The sequence below is a fragment of the Festucalex cinctus genome, chromosome 14 (genome assembly GCF_051991245.1).
Source record: "Festucalex cinctus isolate MCC-2025b chromosome 14, RoL_Fcin_1.0, whole genome shotgun sequence".
NCBI lineage: Eukaryota > Metazoa > Chordata > Actinopteri > Syngnathiformes > Syngnathidae > Festucalex > Festucalex cinctus.
This window is the reverse complement of record NC_135424.1, coordinates 16,366,299-16,383,248: the sequence shown is the minus strand read 5'-3', so window position 1 is coordinate 16,383,248 and position 16,950 is coordinate 16,366,299. Positions and strand designations below refer to the sequence as shown.

At 44.5% G+C, this 16,950-nt stretch overlaps 1 protein-coding gene across 1 annotated transcript in view; it reads left to right on the top strand.

Annotated features, from left to right (window-relative positions):
- The window catches only part of itga9 (integrin, alpha 9), a 56,986-nt gene that overhangs the window by 29,324 nt on the left and 10,712 nt on the right, over positions 1 to 16,950 (top strand). Inside the window, exons 16-20 of the mRNA XM_077496095.1 lie at positions 3,843 to 3,995; positions 4,540 to 4,616; positions 6,210 to 6,357; positions 10,588 to 10,674; positions 10,777 to 10,856. Of these exons, the coding sequence (XP_077352221.1) occupies positions 3,843 to 3,995; positions 4,540 to 4,616; positions 6,210 to 6,357; positions 10,588 to 10,674; positions 10,777 to 10,856 (545 nt within the window). The remainder of the gene's footprint in view (positions 1 to 3,842; positions 3,996 to 4,539; positions 4,617 to 6,209; positions 6,358 to 10,587; positions 10,675 to 10,776; positions 10,857 to 16,950) is intronic.

The window sequence follows — 16,950 nt, the reverse complement described above, 5'->3', positions numbered from 1 at the left end:
GGCAAAGAAAGGAAAACACAACTGTAGTAACATGTACATTTGTCATTTTATATTTGAGAATGTACAGTCGCCAAAGGATAGTGGGAAAGAAAACACTTCCTATTGGGTTACAGTGTGACTGGAATCTTAAGAAGTCATTTGTGAGAAGGTGATAGGGGATTACTTTCACCATGTATTAATTTAATGATTTATTAATAATGTACGGAAGAATGAATGTTAAATTAATGTTTTATAGTCATCTTGTTTGGGTGTAAAGGTTCTTCAAATGGCTCTACATTTGGAACAATTGATGTCTTTTTTTTAATTTTGTTGTGGTACTCCCTTGATGAAATGTCAAAATGTCAGCAGTGTCGCTGCCTCTGCTCAACAAGCGATGGAAGTCTCTCTCTTCCTCTCTGTCGTGTTTGCATGCTGCTGTGTCAGCCAGGGATAAAACGGTCATCCTATTGACTGAGGTCAAGTACCATGTTGCAGGAGTTGTCAGATGATCCGGCAACAAAATACCCCCCAAAAATTCCGACACGCTACACTTCCTGTGCTAAGATGTTTGAGAATGTCATATATCATTGTGTCACTACTGAAGCTAATTGGCAACAGAAGTTCTTCTGTAAGGATGGTCATGGTTTGAGTTGTGAAAAATGGCAAATGCTAGTCTGTTCTTGAGCAAGGCATCACAAGCTCCTAGCTCAGGATGTGCAGCATTGTTTGTGCAGCCCTTCATGGTTACGAGGCTTTATTTACATGATCAGAATTTTGGAGCTGATCATTAATCAGCAAGTTAGAAACAAAAACAAACGATACGCGATCCAATCAGAAAATGGACCAGGTTATCCAATCTATTTAAACAACTTGTTTATGTAGTATTGGTGGGGGATTGGGTCCTGGCCTACAAATAGAAAAAATTTGCTTTTTTTCTTCACCATACTAGAATCAAGTGTAATTGCACATCCACTACGTTAGGTGGCAGCGGCACTCCCATTCTCAGAGCGTGTGTGAAGAGCATTAGCGCCTCTTCACAAGTGTACTTACCACAATTTTACTGACAAATGATACTTTTTATCGTCGCGGTGGAGAGGTGGGTGGCCACAAAATATTATTGTTTCTTTTGGGGGCTTAAAAATAATTGTGGAGCCGATCAATGACATCATTGATTTATGGGCAAATTATGACATGACAATTGATGACTAATTTTGCTTAAAATGCTAAATATCTGCCAATTACATCTCTCCTTGCATCCATATGTATGATCTAGTTATCTGTGTAGTGTACAACAAAAATTATGTACATTGAATTTCCCCTTGAGGTATTATGATCAGAATAATAAATTATAAATGACAAATTTCATGACAACCAAGTCATATCAGACCAAGAAGTATAGGAGCCTTTCAGTCTTTGCATCTTTTAACTTTTTCAATTCCAACTTATTTCCAACTTATTTCATTTAATAATAAAAAAAAAAAGAAAAATTCTCAGGAATGCTGTCATCTGACCTTTACGGAGTCCTTTGATGTAAGAATGGCCTCTCACAAGATTTCTGTTGTCAACTGTTTGGAGTCAAACAGTTGTTGATTATATTTCCATAAACCTACCCTGCAGTTAACACGATGCGAGTTGCCTTTTTCAGTTGGTGGTTTTCATTCTTGTGTGTGATGTTGGCGCAGGATCCGTGGGGGGAAGGGCTGTGGAGGCAATTGGGAGCATTGATGAAACGATACATAAAATACGGAAGACTTGCACAGTATTAATGAACAGCCTCCAGCACGTATGATGTGGGCCTCCATAAGCACTGGGAGTTAAATGTCGTCCGGCTTGCGTATCGTATATCAAATTGCCTCTAGTTGCGAAATAAATGCATGTTCTGTTAAAAAGAGATGTGCAAATCCCTTTCACAGCTCAGTCCTTTAATAGAATAATTAGGCCTATTTCGTCATCCAAAATTCACTCCTTCACCAAGCAATTGCGCAAAAGCTGAAGTCATTATGGCCCATTCCCCCTTAAACCCTTCGTTCTCATGTGGCTTGTGAAAACGTGAGATAAGCAGTGAGATTTTAGGGGCCTACAAACCCGAGCAATGAACTCCCAGGGGGTTCAGTTCACGCAGGGGCCAGTGGACAGGGCCCATTTGAAGCATGCTGCTTTAATGGCTATACTGGGGTGGAGACTTTTGCTGGCAAGTCTGCCGCCATTTCTCGTGCTGACTCCAACGCTGGTCATGTTACCACCACTTCAACTTGAACAGCAGCTCAGTCCGAACAACAAAATCTCTGTCCAAAATGGCCTGAATCTTCGTCCACTGATGGATTGGAGTCTGACCTCTGTCTAGGGCCAGCTGCTTTATTGTTATTGATCAGTAGTACTATGGAGTGTGCGCCAACATTGAGGGAGGATCAATCACTATACGAAACCCTTTTTTTGCACTAGCAACTCAGTGTTGTCGGCAACCAAATAATGACGTGATATCATCTCCAAGGCCAGCGCTTTATCTACGTGCTACAGCGCTTCCCAAAGCAGACCCAAATCGTCTCATTCTGTCTGTTCGCGTCCTGCTCTAACGAGCGCTGTTTCCTGCTATTACTCTCTCACTACTGATGAGCTGGGTGGGTTCGCCACTCGTGACGCTCCAAGCCCGAACTGGCTGCGTGCCTGTCTGAGTAAAGAGGATGGGTGGGTGGTCAATGGAAAATGTTGTGAAAGTTTGTAAAAGTAAGTGTGCGATGCCCGGAAACGAAGGGTGTTTTCATTGTGGATTTTGGCTCACTGTCGTTAGATTACTGATGAAGCCTCTGCGTGGTTATAATGTTGACTTTGAGGCGGTGCGACCTGACCCACTCTTTATATATAAAACGGGCAAATGAGATAAAGTTTTTTTCTTTTTTTCCGTATTATTCTGTCATCTAATGAAGATATGAGACTTGATCAAATGTAGCACTATTTTCTTTTCTCTCAGCATGTTTCCAAAGCCGATGCCAAGGCAAACTGTCCTCCCATGGTTTCTGATTAAGCCTGCTGAATACTCAAGGATGGTTCTCATAGGCACAACTATCTGAATTGATCCAAAGTGAATATATTACTTGATATATTCACTTTGGATTAATGTAATTCAATTGTGTGTTACCAATTGAAGCATTTTTTTTTAACATTGGTCAACAATTCTGTTTTTAAACTTGATTTGGTTCAACAATTCTCTTTTTAGAGTGTACCCGCCAAAATCCAACAGTCTTTACAGTATTTACGTGTAATCCACATGTACACATGGCAAAACATAGTTGCTGTAAAATTTACAGTATTAGACCAATGATTATACATCAAATTACTGTACTTTGTTTTCATCCATAATGCACTTTGTTTTACCCATAATATATTGTGGTTTACAATTAATTACTGTAAAATTAAAAACAAGATAATGCTGTAATATTTTACTGCACATTTTACAGAAATTTTTTTACAGTGTATTTATATTATTAAAATTCAGAACTGTGAGGGAAATAATTTTAACAATAAATCAATTAATTAAAAAAAATATCCTTAGTTTGCTGTATCATGAACATGCAAAGTGCAAACATGTCTCACTTATACTGTATTTGTTTTCTTTTTTAAAGCCAAAAAGGTTTTGTTTATCTTGAGACTAGTTTCGGCATCGACTGCCGCCTTCCTATGAAACCTTTTTTGTCTTTAAAAAGAAAAACAAAGACTGTATAGATTAGATTAGATTAGATTAGATTAGATTAGATTAGATTAGAAGACAAGATGTTTTTTTGTTTTTTTTTACCATGTCTTACGGTCGGACAGAATTTACAGTAACATCCATTTATGCTTCTTTTTTTGTTTTGTTTTCTTAACAGAAAGATGTGAAGGACGTGTTCACGGCCATCACGTTTGAGGTGGCGTACAGCTTGGGCAAGCATGTAATAAGTGGACACCAGGAGCGAGACTTGCCTGCTCTCACCCCCGTGCTGCGATGGAGAAAAGGAAATAAGATCGCAGTGAGGAACGAGGTATGACTAAGACATTGTAGTATTTGGGCATTCTCACCACAGTCGACTTGAGCTAGTCAGGAAAAGGGCATCTGGTGTAAAAAACGATGCCAAATAAATAATATGAGTGACTGGTTGTAGCAAAAGGTAGTCACTTCTACTTTTTCTTCTTCTGTGGTGGTTACCAACTTGTTATTGTCCGTGTTCGGTTTTTTTGAGGGGTATCCAAGAGACAGATTCATTTATTTTCACTGTCACCACCTCCAACCTTCCCCACATGTTTCCAAGATGGGCTGCTTTTCTAAGAAAAAGGAAGGATTTGCATCTTTCAGCACCCACAAATTCCATTTATCGGAAATTAATCAATACTGTAACATAAAAGACCAACTTCTAATCTGCTTGTCTTCTCAGTATGGATTATCCCGACTATAGAAAGATTGATGAAAAAGTTAACGATCCGGAGTAAATAACCTGACCTTCCTATTGATGACAGTCCAACATCAACACAACACTGCCCCCTAGACGGAGTAGAGAGTTATTGTGAACTTTTGTGTTTCCTCCTCAGACTTGGTTTGAGAAGAACTGCCTGTCAGACGACTGCGCTGCAGACTTGCGTCTCCATGGGAAGCTGTTGCTTTCTGGGTAAAAACAAAGCTACTACCTCATTGTTCTGATTCAGTCTGTTTTGGACTTAAGCAAGCGGAGACATCAGCCCTGTGGGTGTGGGTCCATGACGCATGTTTGGAAGATGTCCATATGTTTTTCCATGCACAGGGAGTTCCCTCTCTTTTTATGGAGTATTACTCTATGAACACTCACTCACAGTCTTTGGGGTTGATTATTATTATTTTGTTTAATTATGAAGTAATCGCCACTGAAATGTAATGAAACAGCCCTACATCAATAGTCTCTCCGAGAGCTCTTGCTAACTTTGCTTCAGATGTTCTTTTTTGTCATTTATATTATTTATGGAGCTGTGGAAATTTTATTCCGATGGTCAGACAGATGTTTTCTTACTTTCATCCTCCCTTTTTTTACATAAGTGGAAACCACCTGTTGGCATGCAGGAAGATTAGACACCTCCACAAACTGGAGCCTTCTACAATGTTGCCGACTTAGATTAATGCCATTGAATTACCATATTTTTCAGTCTAAATCACACTTCCGTAGTTTGGCTGGTCCTGTATACAGTATATTAAAATTAGAGGTCTCAAACCCAAAGTCCCTATTCCCTAATGATGCTGACGGCAGCAATCGAGTTCTGGTTGGATTGCACGCTTCTGCTTCTAACGACCTAAAAGTATTTCTTTTTAGTTTAAAATGGCTTACCTTAAGGTGAAGGTTGTGGTAATGCACCGAAAGTATTTGCCAACTGCCCAAGGAAAGTACAAGAAGAAATGGAAGAAGTAGTAGTCATGGAAACTAATATGTGACGTATACAAAGCTAGTTTCACATGTCCATCCATCCATTTTCTTAACTGCTTGCTCCTCACAAGAGTGAGTGCTGGAGCCTATCCCAGCCGGCTTTGGGCAGGAGGCGGAGTACACCCTGAACTGGTCGCCAGCCAATCGCAGTAGTTCCGCATGGTACAGTCAAAATATTAAAAAGGGCACTGCATTGCAAAAAAAAAAAAACTAAAACCACAAAAATATACATAATGTTAAATTATGTTTAAAGTGATTATACATTGAGAGCTCACATCATCCATCCATCCATCTATTTTCTGAACCGCTTGCTCCTCACTAGGGTTGTGGGGGGTGCTGGAGCCTATCCCAGCTGGTTATAGACAGGATACACCCTGGACTGGTTGCCAGCCAATCGCAGGGCACACAGAGACGAACACGCATCCACACTCACAAGCACACCTAGGGACAATTCGGAGCGCCCAATTAACCTGCCATGCATGTCTTTGGAATGTGGGAGGAAACCGGAGTACCCGGAGAAGACCCACGCAGGCACGGGAGAACATGCAAACTCCACCCAGGAAAGCTGGAGCCTGGACTCAAACCCGAGTCCTCAGTACTGGGAGGCGGACGTGCTAACCAGTCAATCCACCGTGCTCACATCGTTATCTTTGTAAATTATCCAACTATTGTATTGGCTGTCAGTATTGTGCATTATGCAGTGGCTGATGAGAAGTGAATAGCCTTTCACAAATCCTGTGAGATTTCTCAGAGTTGTTGAGACAATAGTTTATTGGCTGAGTTACATTGTTTACTTTATGTTTCAATCAGGACACACAGCCTGCCCCATTTGGCCCTGGGAGGAGTAAGGAACGTCTCGTTGAACTTGACCATCTCCAACGCTGGAGACGACGCCTACGACACCAACGTCTATCTCAACTTTTCCCGAGAGGTTTTCTATATCAACTTCTGGCAGAAGGTCAGTTAATCACCTCACACTTGAACATATATATATGCTTTTTTTTCTCCCCCACTTCTTCCATTTACCTGTCAGGCTAAAACATACAATAAAAGGTAGGGTAAACAATAAGAGATAAAACAGACCATATTGCAGATGGCTTTGCTTTATATTCCCATGGTGCTTCACAATATACTGCATCATCATGTAAACGAATATAAATTAAAGAGCTATTACACATAATGGAAATTCATCTCCTTTACAATAAAATTCAACCCACTGCCATCTCGTGTGATACCTGGCGAAGAGATTTTCTTCAAGGCAAATGGCTTTCACAGTGGCAACCTCTGCACTACCTCCGCTCGCGTCAGTTGGAAGAGGAAGCAAGCAAGTCTCCTCCAACTCAGAAACGAACCATCAGTTTGCTTTTTAGATGCTACTAAAGACCACATCCTGTCAGCAGGCTCACATCAGATCCAAGTGAACGATGAAAGCTCACATCTGATGACATAAAGATTAAATTAAATTTCAACAGACCCTGATGTATAAATGAGTGTTATTAGAAAAGCAGATTTGGAGTGCCCTTGTTAATTTAATGTCCCCTGCTGACGTCATTTATCAGGTTGCCAGCATCCACAGAGTCTCATTTGTTGCAGGAACCCGATAGTTCGGGTGACCGGCTGCACAGAGGAGACAGGAAGCCAACTTTATGAAGAGATGACAAACAATCCATTGACCAAATTTAATGCTCCTTCCTAGAGACATTTCTAATTACTACCGGAGAAGACCAAAGTGATGATATGCGCTCGATTTATGTGAAGCTGAGGCCAACTCTGTCCTCCCCAGAGGCAATTTCCTCCTGTAAACCCAGCATGAACTTGTCTGCCCCTCAGATTGAAGAGTGTGGGGTCTTAGCTGGCTGTTGTTGTTGCAATGAAAGCTGTCAGAAAGCCTGTGGAAGCCAATTGCTTGGACGAGGCTGCTGGGACTCCTGTGGGGCTGCAGCAGCTTCACTGTTTCTTTTTTTTTATTAATTAACTCTTGGAAATGTTTGCGTTGTCAGTTGTATTTTATTGCATTCTATACAATAGGAAGATTTGTCTTAATCCACCAAGATTAATTTGTAATCTCTGTCATGCTTTTTTATTTTATTTTATTTTATTTTTTTATTTATTTATTTTTTTAGGTAGGCCTATGCGGTGTCAAATGGAAGATGTGCATTTAATTTAAAACTGCCAGAGGAAATGTAACAAATTTTTAATGAAAATAAAATCTTAATTTAATAATTTTACGAATTAACACAGAGAGCCCTGTATCAACAACTGACAATGCTGCATTTTCCAGATCAATATAATAAAAATAATTTGTTATAGTATCTATTTTATTGATAGGCACTTTTCTGAACATGTTGTCCATGTTGCGGATGTCTGGGCAGAAGTTATAATTGGTGTTATATTGACAGAGAATATTGCCAAAGAGAAGAAGATACATTATAAACACAAGGGGGACATTATAAGAACCCTGTGGAACACCAAAAGTGATTGGAGATATGAAAAGATATGAAAGATTTGAGCTGGATGACCTGAGTTTGATAAGACGATAGATTTGAAATAGTCATAGAGCATGTCTACAAATTTGTCGAGGAAGATGCTGCACTTAATTTTTAAGAGTCTAGAGTGAACTGCCATGAGGAGGTCATATAAGTGATTTTTGCAAGGACTTTCACTGTGCTATGGAGGGGCGGAAGCCAGATTAAGAAAAAAAAAAAAAGCATAGCAAAAGAACCAAATGGTTTAAAAATGTCCATGCTGGGAACGTGACACTAGTTAGGAAATCAAAATGTATACACATACCGAGGCTGATGTGATGCCAATAAACAGCACCACCTGTGAATTGTCATCCTGATGTCTTTCCTCCATTAGAAATTCAGGATGAGACTAAAGAACACTAAACAGTCCCAGTGACACTTATGGACCTGACATTTGTGAGTGTGCGCGTGTATGTTTTCATATGAGCCCCCAAAAAGTAAGCCAGCGACAGAAAGTGAACAAGTGCTGAACAAACAGTCTTGCCATTATTCTCCCCATGGAGGCACCTTGCGCCTTAAGTCTGTGCTTTGCTCTTGCTCAAGGACTGCCAGGTGGGTGATGAATTAAACAGACAGTTTTCCCTAGTGCACTGCATGAGCAGCCTTACGGGATGGGCGGTGTTTGCAAAGAGGAATACAGGAAATAGAGGACATTCCATCATTGCCAATTGTGATTGGTCCTCACCCAACATCATCTAAAGAGAGAAGCAGTCCTAGTTAAGTTGCCTTAATTAGGCGGGGGTACCCTGATCATAGATATATGTAATTATCATTTGTAGAAGTGGTTTCACTGCAAAAAGGACAGTAGAAAATTTAAGAAAAAAAATATATTAAAATAAGAAAATTATTACTCCAAGTAAGCAAAATTATTTGCCAACAGAACAAGAAAATTTTACTTAATTTATCTGGAAAATTTTGAAAAATAAGAAAATAATACCCATATCAACCATAACAGTCTTGAAAATAGTATTTTTAAACTAAAAAAAAAAAATAAATAAAAAAAAAAAAAAAAAAAAGTAATATTGATTTTTTTTCAAGCTGTAATACATAGAACACATTTCTTAAAATACATGCATACTCATTAATGTTTGGCCAACTTAGCCAGAGTGTCAAGCAGAGATGTAACAGGTCCCATTTTTATTGTATTTGGTATAACTCAGCCAGGACTTGAACCCACAACCAAGTCTGAGGCTAGACGCTCTACCACTAGACCACTGAGCTGCTACTGTACTTACCGGAAAGAGGAAAAATAAGCTTAGGAAATATAACGATACGAACCACACACTGATGATTTTTACAAGAAAAAAATAGCTATAAAGTGACAATAAAGACTATAAAGTGCTATGTTGCACTTTTGTCTGATTCTTTTCACACGTATTTTTCACATTTATATTATTACTAGATTATGCAAAAATCTTAACGTAATATAATTCAATTTATGAAACCCCAGCTCAGGGCCTTTGACGTTGGTTAGTCATTTTAAAATGTGGAAAATGTTTGTTTTAAGCCTCACAGTTCTTAAAACTTACTGTTAACATTTTTCATTTCATTCATTTCATTTGTTCATTTATTTCAGGCAATAATCAACATTAACAATATATAAATTTTTTATAGACAAATTTTTCTAAACGTAGCCTGAAAAGGAGTGGGAGGAAGAAAAACGTATTAAGTCCCACCCCCAATATCGTTAGTATCAAAACAAATTTAGCTACTTTCCTACAAACCTGCACTAACCAACAGCGGTTGGTTCATTCAATGCCATTCAATGCCAATACTGCTCGATCAAATATAATTAAATAATAAGTATCTTAAAATTAGCGGAATGATCTTGTCTGACAATCTTATTTTAAGTCAAATAACTTGGAAAGCTTACTTAACATGTCAGTTTTTGCAGTGAATTCAACAAGCTTCTTAAGCCGACATCCTCCAAGGCTACACCCCTGCAGAATGTTCCGGGAGGGCCAGGATGTCTTAGTTTTGTCTCTCTGCCCTCGTCCACAACACAGGCTCGGCCAAAAAGCCTCCCAGTGAACCTTTGGTTGAAAGAATCCTTACTGCTCGCAGGGTCAGGGCCTGAATGTTTACACAGTACAGCCGGTCGAGCTCCATTTTGTTTAGACAAGCTTCCAAACACGCAGCCTGGAGCTTGGCCAACTTACCCACCCGCCAAGATTAGTGTATGTGTGAGTGCGTGCCATCTCTGCTTTGTACATTCTTTGTACAATGTAGGACTTGTATAAAATTAAACAATTCATGAAGAATATACAGCATACCAGCTAAACACAAAGGGGGCCAAGATCAGAACCTTGTGGAACTCCCAAAGTGACTGGAGATGAGTGAGATTTGAAAGATGTCAACTGGATGAGCTGACTTAGGTTAGAAAGATACCACTTAACGAACAAAGATGACCACTGACACACTCTTCAAATTTGTAGAAAGTCTTCCAGAATCTTTTATTTTCACTTGCTGAAGGTGCAATGTGCAGGTGTCCCAACACTATTGTCTTGCTGCCACTGACAAACTTCACCCACTATCAGAAGCGATTGCTCTGTCACGATTAGAGTCTTGCCTTTGAAATGGCTTCCTTTTCACAATTCCCGTGTCACCTCCTCTGTCTCCAGCCCGTCTGGCTTCCCAACGACTCTGTCTATCTCTTTTTGCAGGAAGAGAAGGGCATTTCCTGTGAACTTGTCGACTCGGACTTCCTCCGATGCAGCGTGGGATTTCCCTTCATGAGAGCACAGACTAAGGTGTCTCCTAGCAAGTTGTGATTAAATTCTCAGTGTCAGTGAAGAGGTTCACGGAGTCAGAATTCTCAAAATATTTGTATTCTCTATGCTTGTCTTCTTTAGTATCATTTTGCGGCCCTTTTTGACACAAGTCAGATCTCTGGGGAAAATGACACTTTGCAGTTCTTGGTGCAAGCAAAGAGGTATGTTCCAACCAACCATCAGGATAGACGAGCTGTATCAAAAATGGTGGCATTTGAAAGAAGTAATGATCATGTATTAAAGTGGAAGTCAATCTTAAAAAGTTTCTTGACAATAATTTATGTTATATGTGACCTCACTAGTCTAAACATGACATTCGGATTAATATTCCATTTGTGGAATACGAGTTGTGAAGCAAAATCCAGCCATTTTTATACATATCAGTGGGCGGCCATTTTGCCACTTGCTGTCGATTGAAGATGATATCAATCCATCAGTGCTCAGGCTGTAAGGACTCGACCGAGTCGATAAAGAACAGATCCCAAAAAGGCAGGCTCGGAGGAGGAAAACAACCTCGATTTATTCTTTTGGAAAAACCGAAAGCACAAAGCTTGCGCGCAGGCAAGACAACGAAATTTTCAGCGGTGCCCCTGCACACAGGCGAGGGACACGGCAGTAACAAAGGACACTTGCAAAAGGCAAGGAGGAATTGGAAAACACAAAACTCCTGCAAAAGGCAGGGAACACGAATGTAACAAAAAGCGCTTGCAACTGCAAGGAAAACTGACATAACCAAAATCGCTTGCAAACGGCAAGGAGAACTAACGTAACAAAAAACACTTGCTAACAGCAAGGACTAGAAAAACTTAAATCACTTGCACCCGGCAAGGACGACACGAAATGTACACGGAATCAATCACACGAGAATAACAACAAAAGGCGACGCGGAAACACACACGTGAATATAAGTAAACTAAAGACGACGGCAGATTCAAAAAACTTTACCAACAAGGAAACGCGGAGAACACTTGGACACGAAGATGAGCAAATAATAATCCGACAGCGTGCAGTGCTGCTAGGAGTCCTTTTAAAGTCTTGATTGCCAACTTGATGCAGGTGTGGGGCTGGGAAACGCCCCCCTCGTAATTGGCACTGAAAACACACACACAAGAGCACAACAGGGCTGAGAACCGAACCATGACAGTACCCCCCCCTCAACGGACGCCCCTTGGCGGACCACCTGGTTTATCAGGATGCGCAGCGTAGAACGTGTCGAGCAGAGACGGGTCAAGGATCCAGGAGCGGGGGATCCACTGGCGCTCTTCAGGTCCATAGCCCTCCCAGTCGACCAGGTACTGGAAGCCCCGGCCCCTGCACCTTGAGTCCAAAATTTCTTTGACCGTGTAGACAGGGTCCCCATCGACCAACCTGGGAAGAGGCGGAGCAGGAGCGGGAGGATTCAGTGGGCTGGGGGTCACAGGCTTAAGGAGGGAGACGTGGAACACTGGATGCACTTTGAGGGAGAAGGGCAGTCGGAGCTTTGCAGTCACAGGGTTAATCATGGCGAGAATCTCGAACGGTCCAATGAAGCGTGGACCCAATTTCTTAGCCCCACCAGCCAGTCGCAGGTCCCGGGAGGAGAGCCAAACCTTGTCCCCAGGTCGGTAAGCCGGCTCTGGCCGCCGCCGGCGATCAGCAATCTCTTTGTTGCGGTCAGCCGTGCGGGACAACGCCGCTCTGGTCTCCCGCCACACCTTGTGAGCCCGCCGTAGATGGTGTTGGACCGATGGGAGTTCTATGGAGCCCTCCTGTGAAGGGAACAGGGGTGGTTGGTACCCGTAGGCCGCCCTGAAAGGTGAGTGTCCCGTAGCTGAAGACGGCAAGGTGTTGGTGGCGTACTCAATCCAGGGTAGATGCGTGGACCAGGATTCGGGGTTGTGCAGGCAGACACACCGGAGGGCGGCTTCCAGGTCCTGATTGGCCCTTTCTGTTTGGCCGTTAGTCTGTGGGTGATACCCCGATGACAAGCTGGCTGTGGCTCCCAACAGTTTACAAAATTTTCTCCAGACCTGGGCTATGAACTGCGGCCCACGGTCAGACACCAAGTCCACCGGCAGTCCATGTAGCCTGAACACGTGCCGGATGAGGAGTTGTGCTGTCTCCCAGGATGAAGGCAGTTTGGAGAGAGCTATGAAATGTGTAAGCTTGGAGAACCGGTCCACCACGGTCAAAACTACTGTATTCCCTCTTGACCTAGGGAGGCCAGTGACGAAGTCTAGGGAAATGTGGGACCACGGCCGCGAAGGAATGGGTAGAGGCCGCAGTAGTCCCGCCGGAGGCTGGTGGGAAGATTTCCCGCATGCACAAGCGGTGCAGGCCTTGATAAACTCGGTGATGTCCTTCCTCATTTCCGGCCACCAGAACCGTTGGCCGATTAGGGCGAGAGTCCTATGAATACCCGGATGACAGGCGACTCTCGAATGGTGACCCCATTGCAGGACCTCCGCCCGCACTGGGTCCGGGACAAACAGTCTCCCGGCTGGGCAGTCCTCCGGGATGGTGATTCCCTCCAGTGCCTCCGTGACCCTCTTCTCCACTTCCCAGCATACCGCGCCCACAAAACAACGTTCTGGCAGAATAGGTTCCGTCCCCGTCTCGGGAGAAGCCACGTCATGCATACGGGACAAAGCGTCCGGCTTCTGGTTCCGGGAACCCTGGCGGTAGTCCACGACAAAGTGGAATCGGGTGAAGAGTAGGGCCCAGCGTGCCTGTCTGGAGTTGAGTCTCTTAGCTGACCGGAGGTACGCCAAGTTCTTGTGGTCGGTCAGTACTTGGAAAGGTTCCTTTGCGCCCTCCAGCCAGTGTCTCCATTCTTGAAGCGCCAGGACGATCGCCAATAACTCCCGATTCCCCACGTCGTAGTTGCGCTCTGCTGGACTTAGACGCCTGGAGAAGAAGGCGCAGGGGTGGAGCTTCCCAACTTCTGGCGACCGCTGGGACAGGACCGCCCCCACTCCTGAATCCGACGCGTCAACCTCGACCACAAAGGGGAGATCAGTATTAGAGTGGATCAATACAGGTGGATTTATGAACAACTGCTTAAGTTCAGAGAAAGCCTTCTCGGCGCTAGGTGTCCACCTAAACGAAACTTTGCTCGACGTTAATCTAGTCAGTGGGGCGGCCCGTAAACTATAATTCTTAATGAACCGGCGATAAAAGTTGGCGAAGCCCAAAAACCGTTGCAACTGCTTACGAGTTGTGGGACTCGGCCACTCGACCACGGCCTGTGTCTTAATCGGATCTGCTCGCAATTGCCCCCCCTCAATAATAAAGCCCAAGAACTGTACAGACTTCGAATGAAACTCGCATTTTTCCGCTTTGACGTAGAGTCGATTCTCCAATAGGCGCTGGAGAACTAGGCGAACATGTTGTCGGTGCTCGTGCTCGTTTCGCGAGAAGATTAGAATGTCGTCTAAATAGACAAAACAAAAGACATTCAACATGTCCCGGAGGACATCGTTAATTAGGCACTGGAACACCGCGGGCGCATTCGTTAACCCGAAAGGCATGACGCAATACTCAAAATGCCCTAGGGGAGTCTTGAACGCGGTCTTCCATTCATCTCCGTCTCGGATGCGAACTAAGTGGTATGCACTACGCAAATCTAACTTGGAGAAGATTCGGGCAGACTGTAACGGAGCAAATGCCGAGTCCAACAGCGGAAGCGGGTACTTATTCTTAATGGTAATATCATTCAATCCCCGATAATCCACACAGGGACGAAGGGTCTTATCTTTCTTCTCTATAAAGAAGAACCCCGCCCCCACGGGTGATTTGGACGGACGGATCTGACCATTGGCCAGCGAACTCGAGATATATTCCCGCAGGGCTTCTTGTTCCGGCTGGGATACTTGATACAGGCGCGAACTCGGAAGTGGCGCATTGGGGATCAGTTCAATCGCACAATCGTATGGTCTATGGGGCGGCAAAGCTTGGGCACGGTCCTTACTAAACACCTTCCCTAAGTCATGATATTCCTCCGGAACCTGATCGAGGCAAAGAGCTTCTGGAGCCGGACTTACCGGCACCGTGGTTGTCCCTTCTGCCGACCGCAAACAGTGGGCGTGGCAGAAAGGACTCCAGTTCTCCAACGCGGGCTTATCCCAATCGATGTCGGGATTATGAGTCTTTAGCCAAGGGAGCCCCAATACTAGCGGAGCAGCGCGGGATGGCATAACGAAAAAACTCCTTTTCTCAACATGATTCCCCGACAGTCTCAAGGTAAGTGGACCGGTAACATGACGGACCTGTGCTAGTAACCGCCCATCGAGGTCAAAAACCTCCTTAACCTTTTCTAATGGTTCCACCGTGCTCCCCAACGCCTCGACCACACACGGGTCGACGAAACAATCGTCGGCCCCCGAATCTATGAGTGCCTTAATCTTTAGATTCATACCGCCATCGGACAATTCCCCTGACAATTCTAACCGTCGAATCCCACCACTAGTCCTACACGAAAGGCTGGGTTCGGTTCTCCCCGGTAAGTGCTTACCCTGGTTCGAGTCAATTCCGGACTCCTGGGTCTCCTTGGCACGTCCCCCCAGTCGTGTGGTCGGTTGTGTCCGACGTTGTGGTTTCGCGGGGCAGGAAGCCACCCGATGCCCTGGTTGACCACAATAGAGACAGGCTCCCGTGAGCCACCGACGGCGGCGCTCCTCGGGATGCAGGCGTCCACCTCCGACCTGCATGGGCTCCCCTGTGCCAGCTGGGGTGCCCGGAAGGGAACGTGCTTCCGCGTGGTCGACAAGGCTGAGTCCAGTCATGCGGGGGTTGGCGGATGGCCCATGCCGCTCACTGATTCGCTCTCGGTGCCGCTCTTGTAAGCGGTTGTCCAACCGAATGGTGAGCTCAATAAGTCCCTCGAGAGAGTTCGTATCGTCACGGACCGCCAGTTCATCTTTGAGTACAGAATTCAATCCCCGACGAAAGATACTTCGCAAAGCACAGTCATCAAATCCGCTCTCCGCGGCCAGAATACGAAACATGATCGAGTAGTCAGCGACGGATCTTTCTCCTTGCACTAAGTCTAACAACCGACCTCCGGCCTCCTTCCCCTTGACTGGATGGTCGAACACACGTTGAAATTCAGAAACAAAAATCGGGAAGGAGGACCGGAGGTCTGGTCGTGAGTTGCTCACCACCATCGCCCATGTAGCGGCTTGACCAGACAGGAGGCTCATAATAAAAGCAATCTTAGATGGGTCACGAGCGTAGGTATACGGTTGCTGGTCGAAAATAAGCGAACATTGATGCAAGAACTGACCGCAACCACCCGGCTGTCCGTCATAGCGCGACGGGTGGGGCAAAACGGGTTCCCTTGGAGCTGCTGGGGAAGCCAACGTGGCTGAGTCCGTTCGCAGAAGTTCCGAGTCTAGTACTCCGCGGGAACCGAGCTGCTCGAGCCTCGCGAACATCTGCTCGCACCGGTGAGCAAGCCTGCCTACCACCTCTTGGAGTCCTACCAAGGTGGTCTCGGTTTGCCCAACCCGTTGCCCCTGGCTGGCCAACGCCTGTCTCACCTTCTCCGAGTCGGCGGGATCCATGGTCGGATTATTCTGTAAGGACTCGACCGAGTCGATAAAGAACAGATCCCAAAAAGGCAGGCTCGGAGGAGGAAAACAACCTCGATTTATTCTTTTGGAAAAACCGAAAGCACAAAGCTTGCGCGCAGGCAAGACAACGAAATTTTCAGCGGTGCCCCTGCACACAGGCGAGGGACACGGCAGTAACAAAGGACACTTGCAAAAGGCAAGGAGGAATTGGAAAACACAAAACTCCTGCAAAAGGCAGGGAACACGAATGTAACAAAAAGCGCTTGCAACTGCAAGGAAAACTGACATAACCAAAATCGCTTGCAAACGGCAAGGAGAACTAACGTAACAAAAAACACTTGCTAACAGCAAGGACTAGAAAAACTTAAATCACTTGCACCCGGCAAGGACGACACGAAATGTACACGGAATCAGTCACACGAGAATAACAACAAAAGGCGACGCGGAAACACACACGTGAATATAAGTAAACTAAAGACGACGGCAGATTCAAAAAACTTTACCAACAAGGAAACGCGGAGAACACTTGGACACGAAGATGAGCAAATAATAATCCGACAGCGTGCAGTGCTGCTAGGAGTCCTTTTAAAGTCTTGATTGCCAACTTGATGCAGGTGTGGGGCTGGGAAACGCCCCCCTCGTAATTGGCACTGAAAACACACACACAAGAGCACAACAGGGCTGAGAACCGAACCATGACACA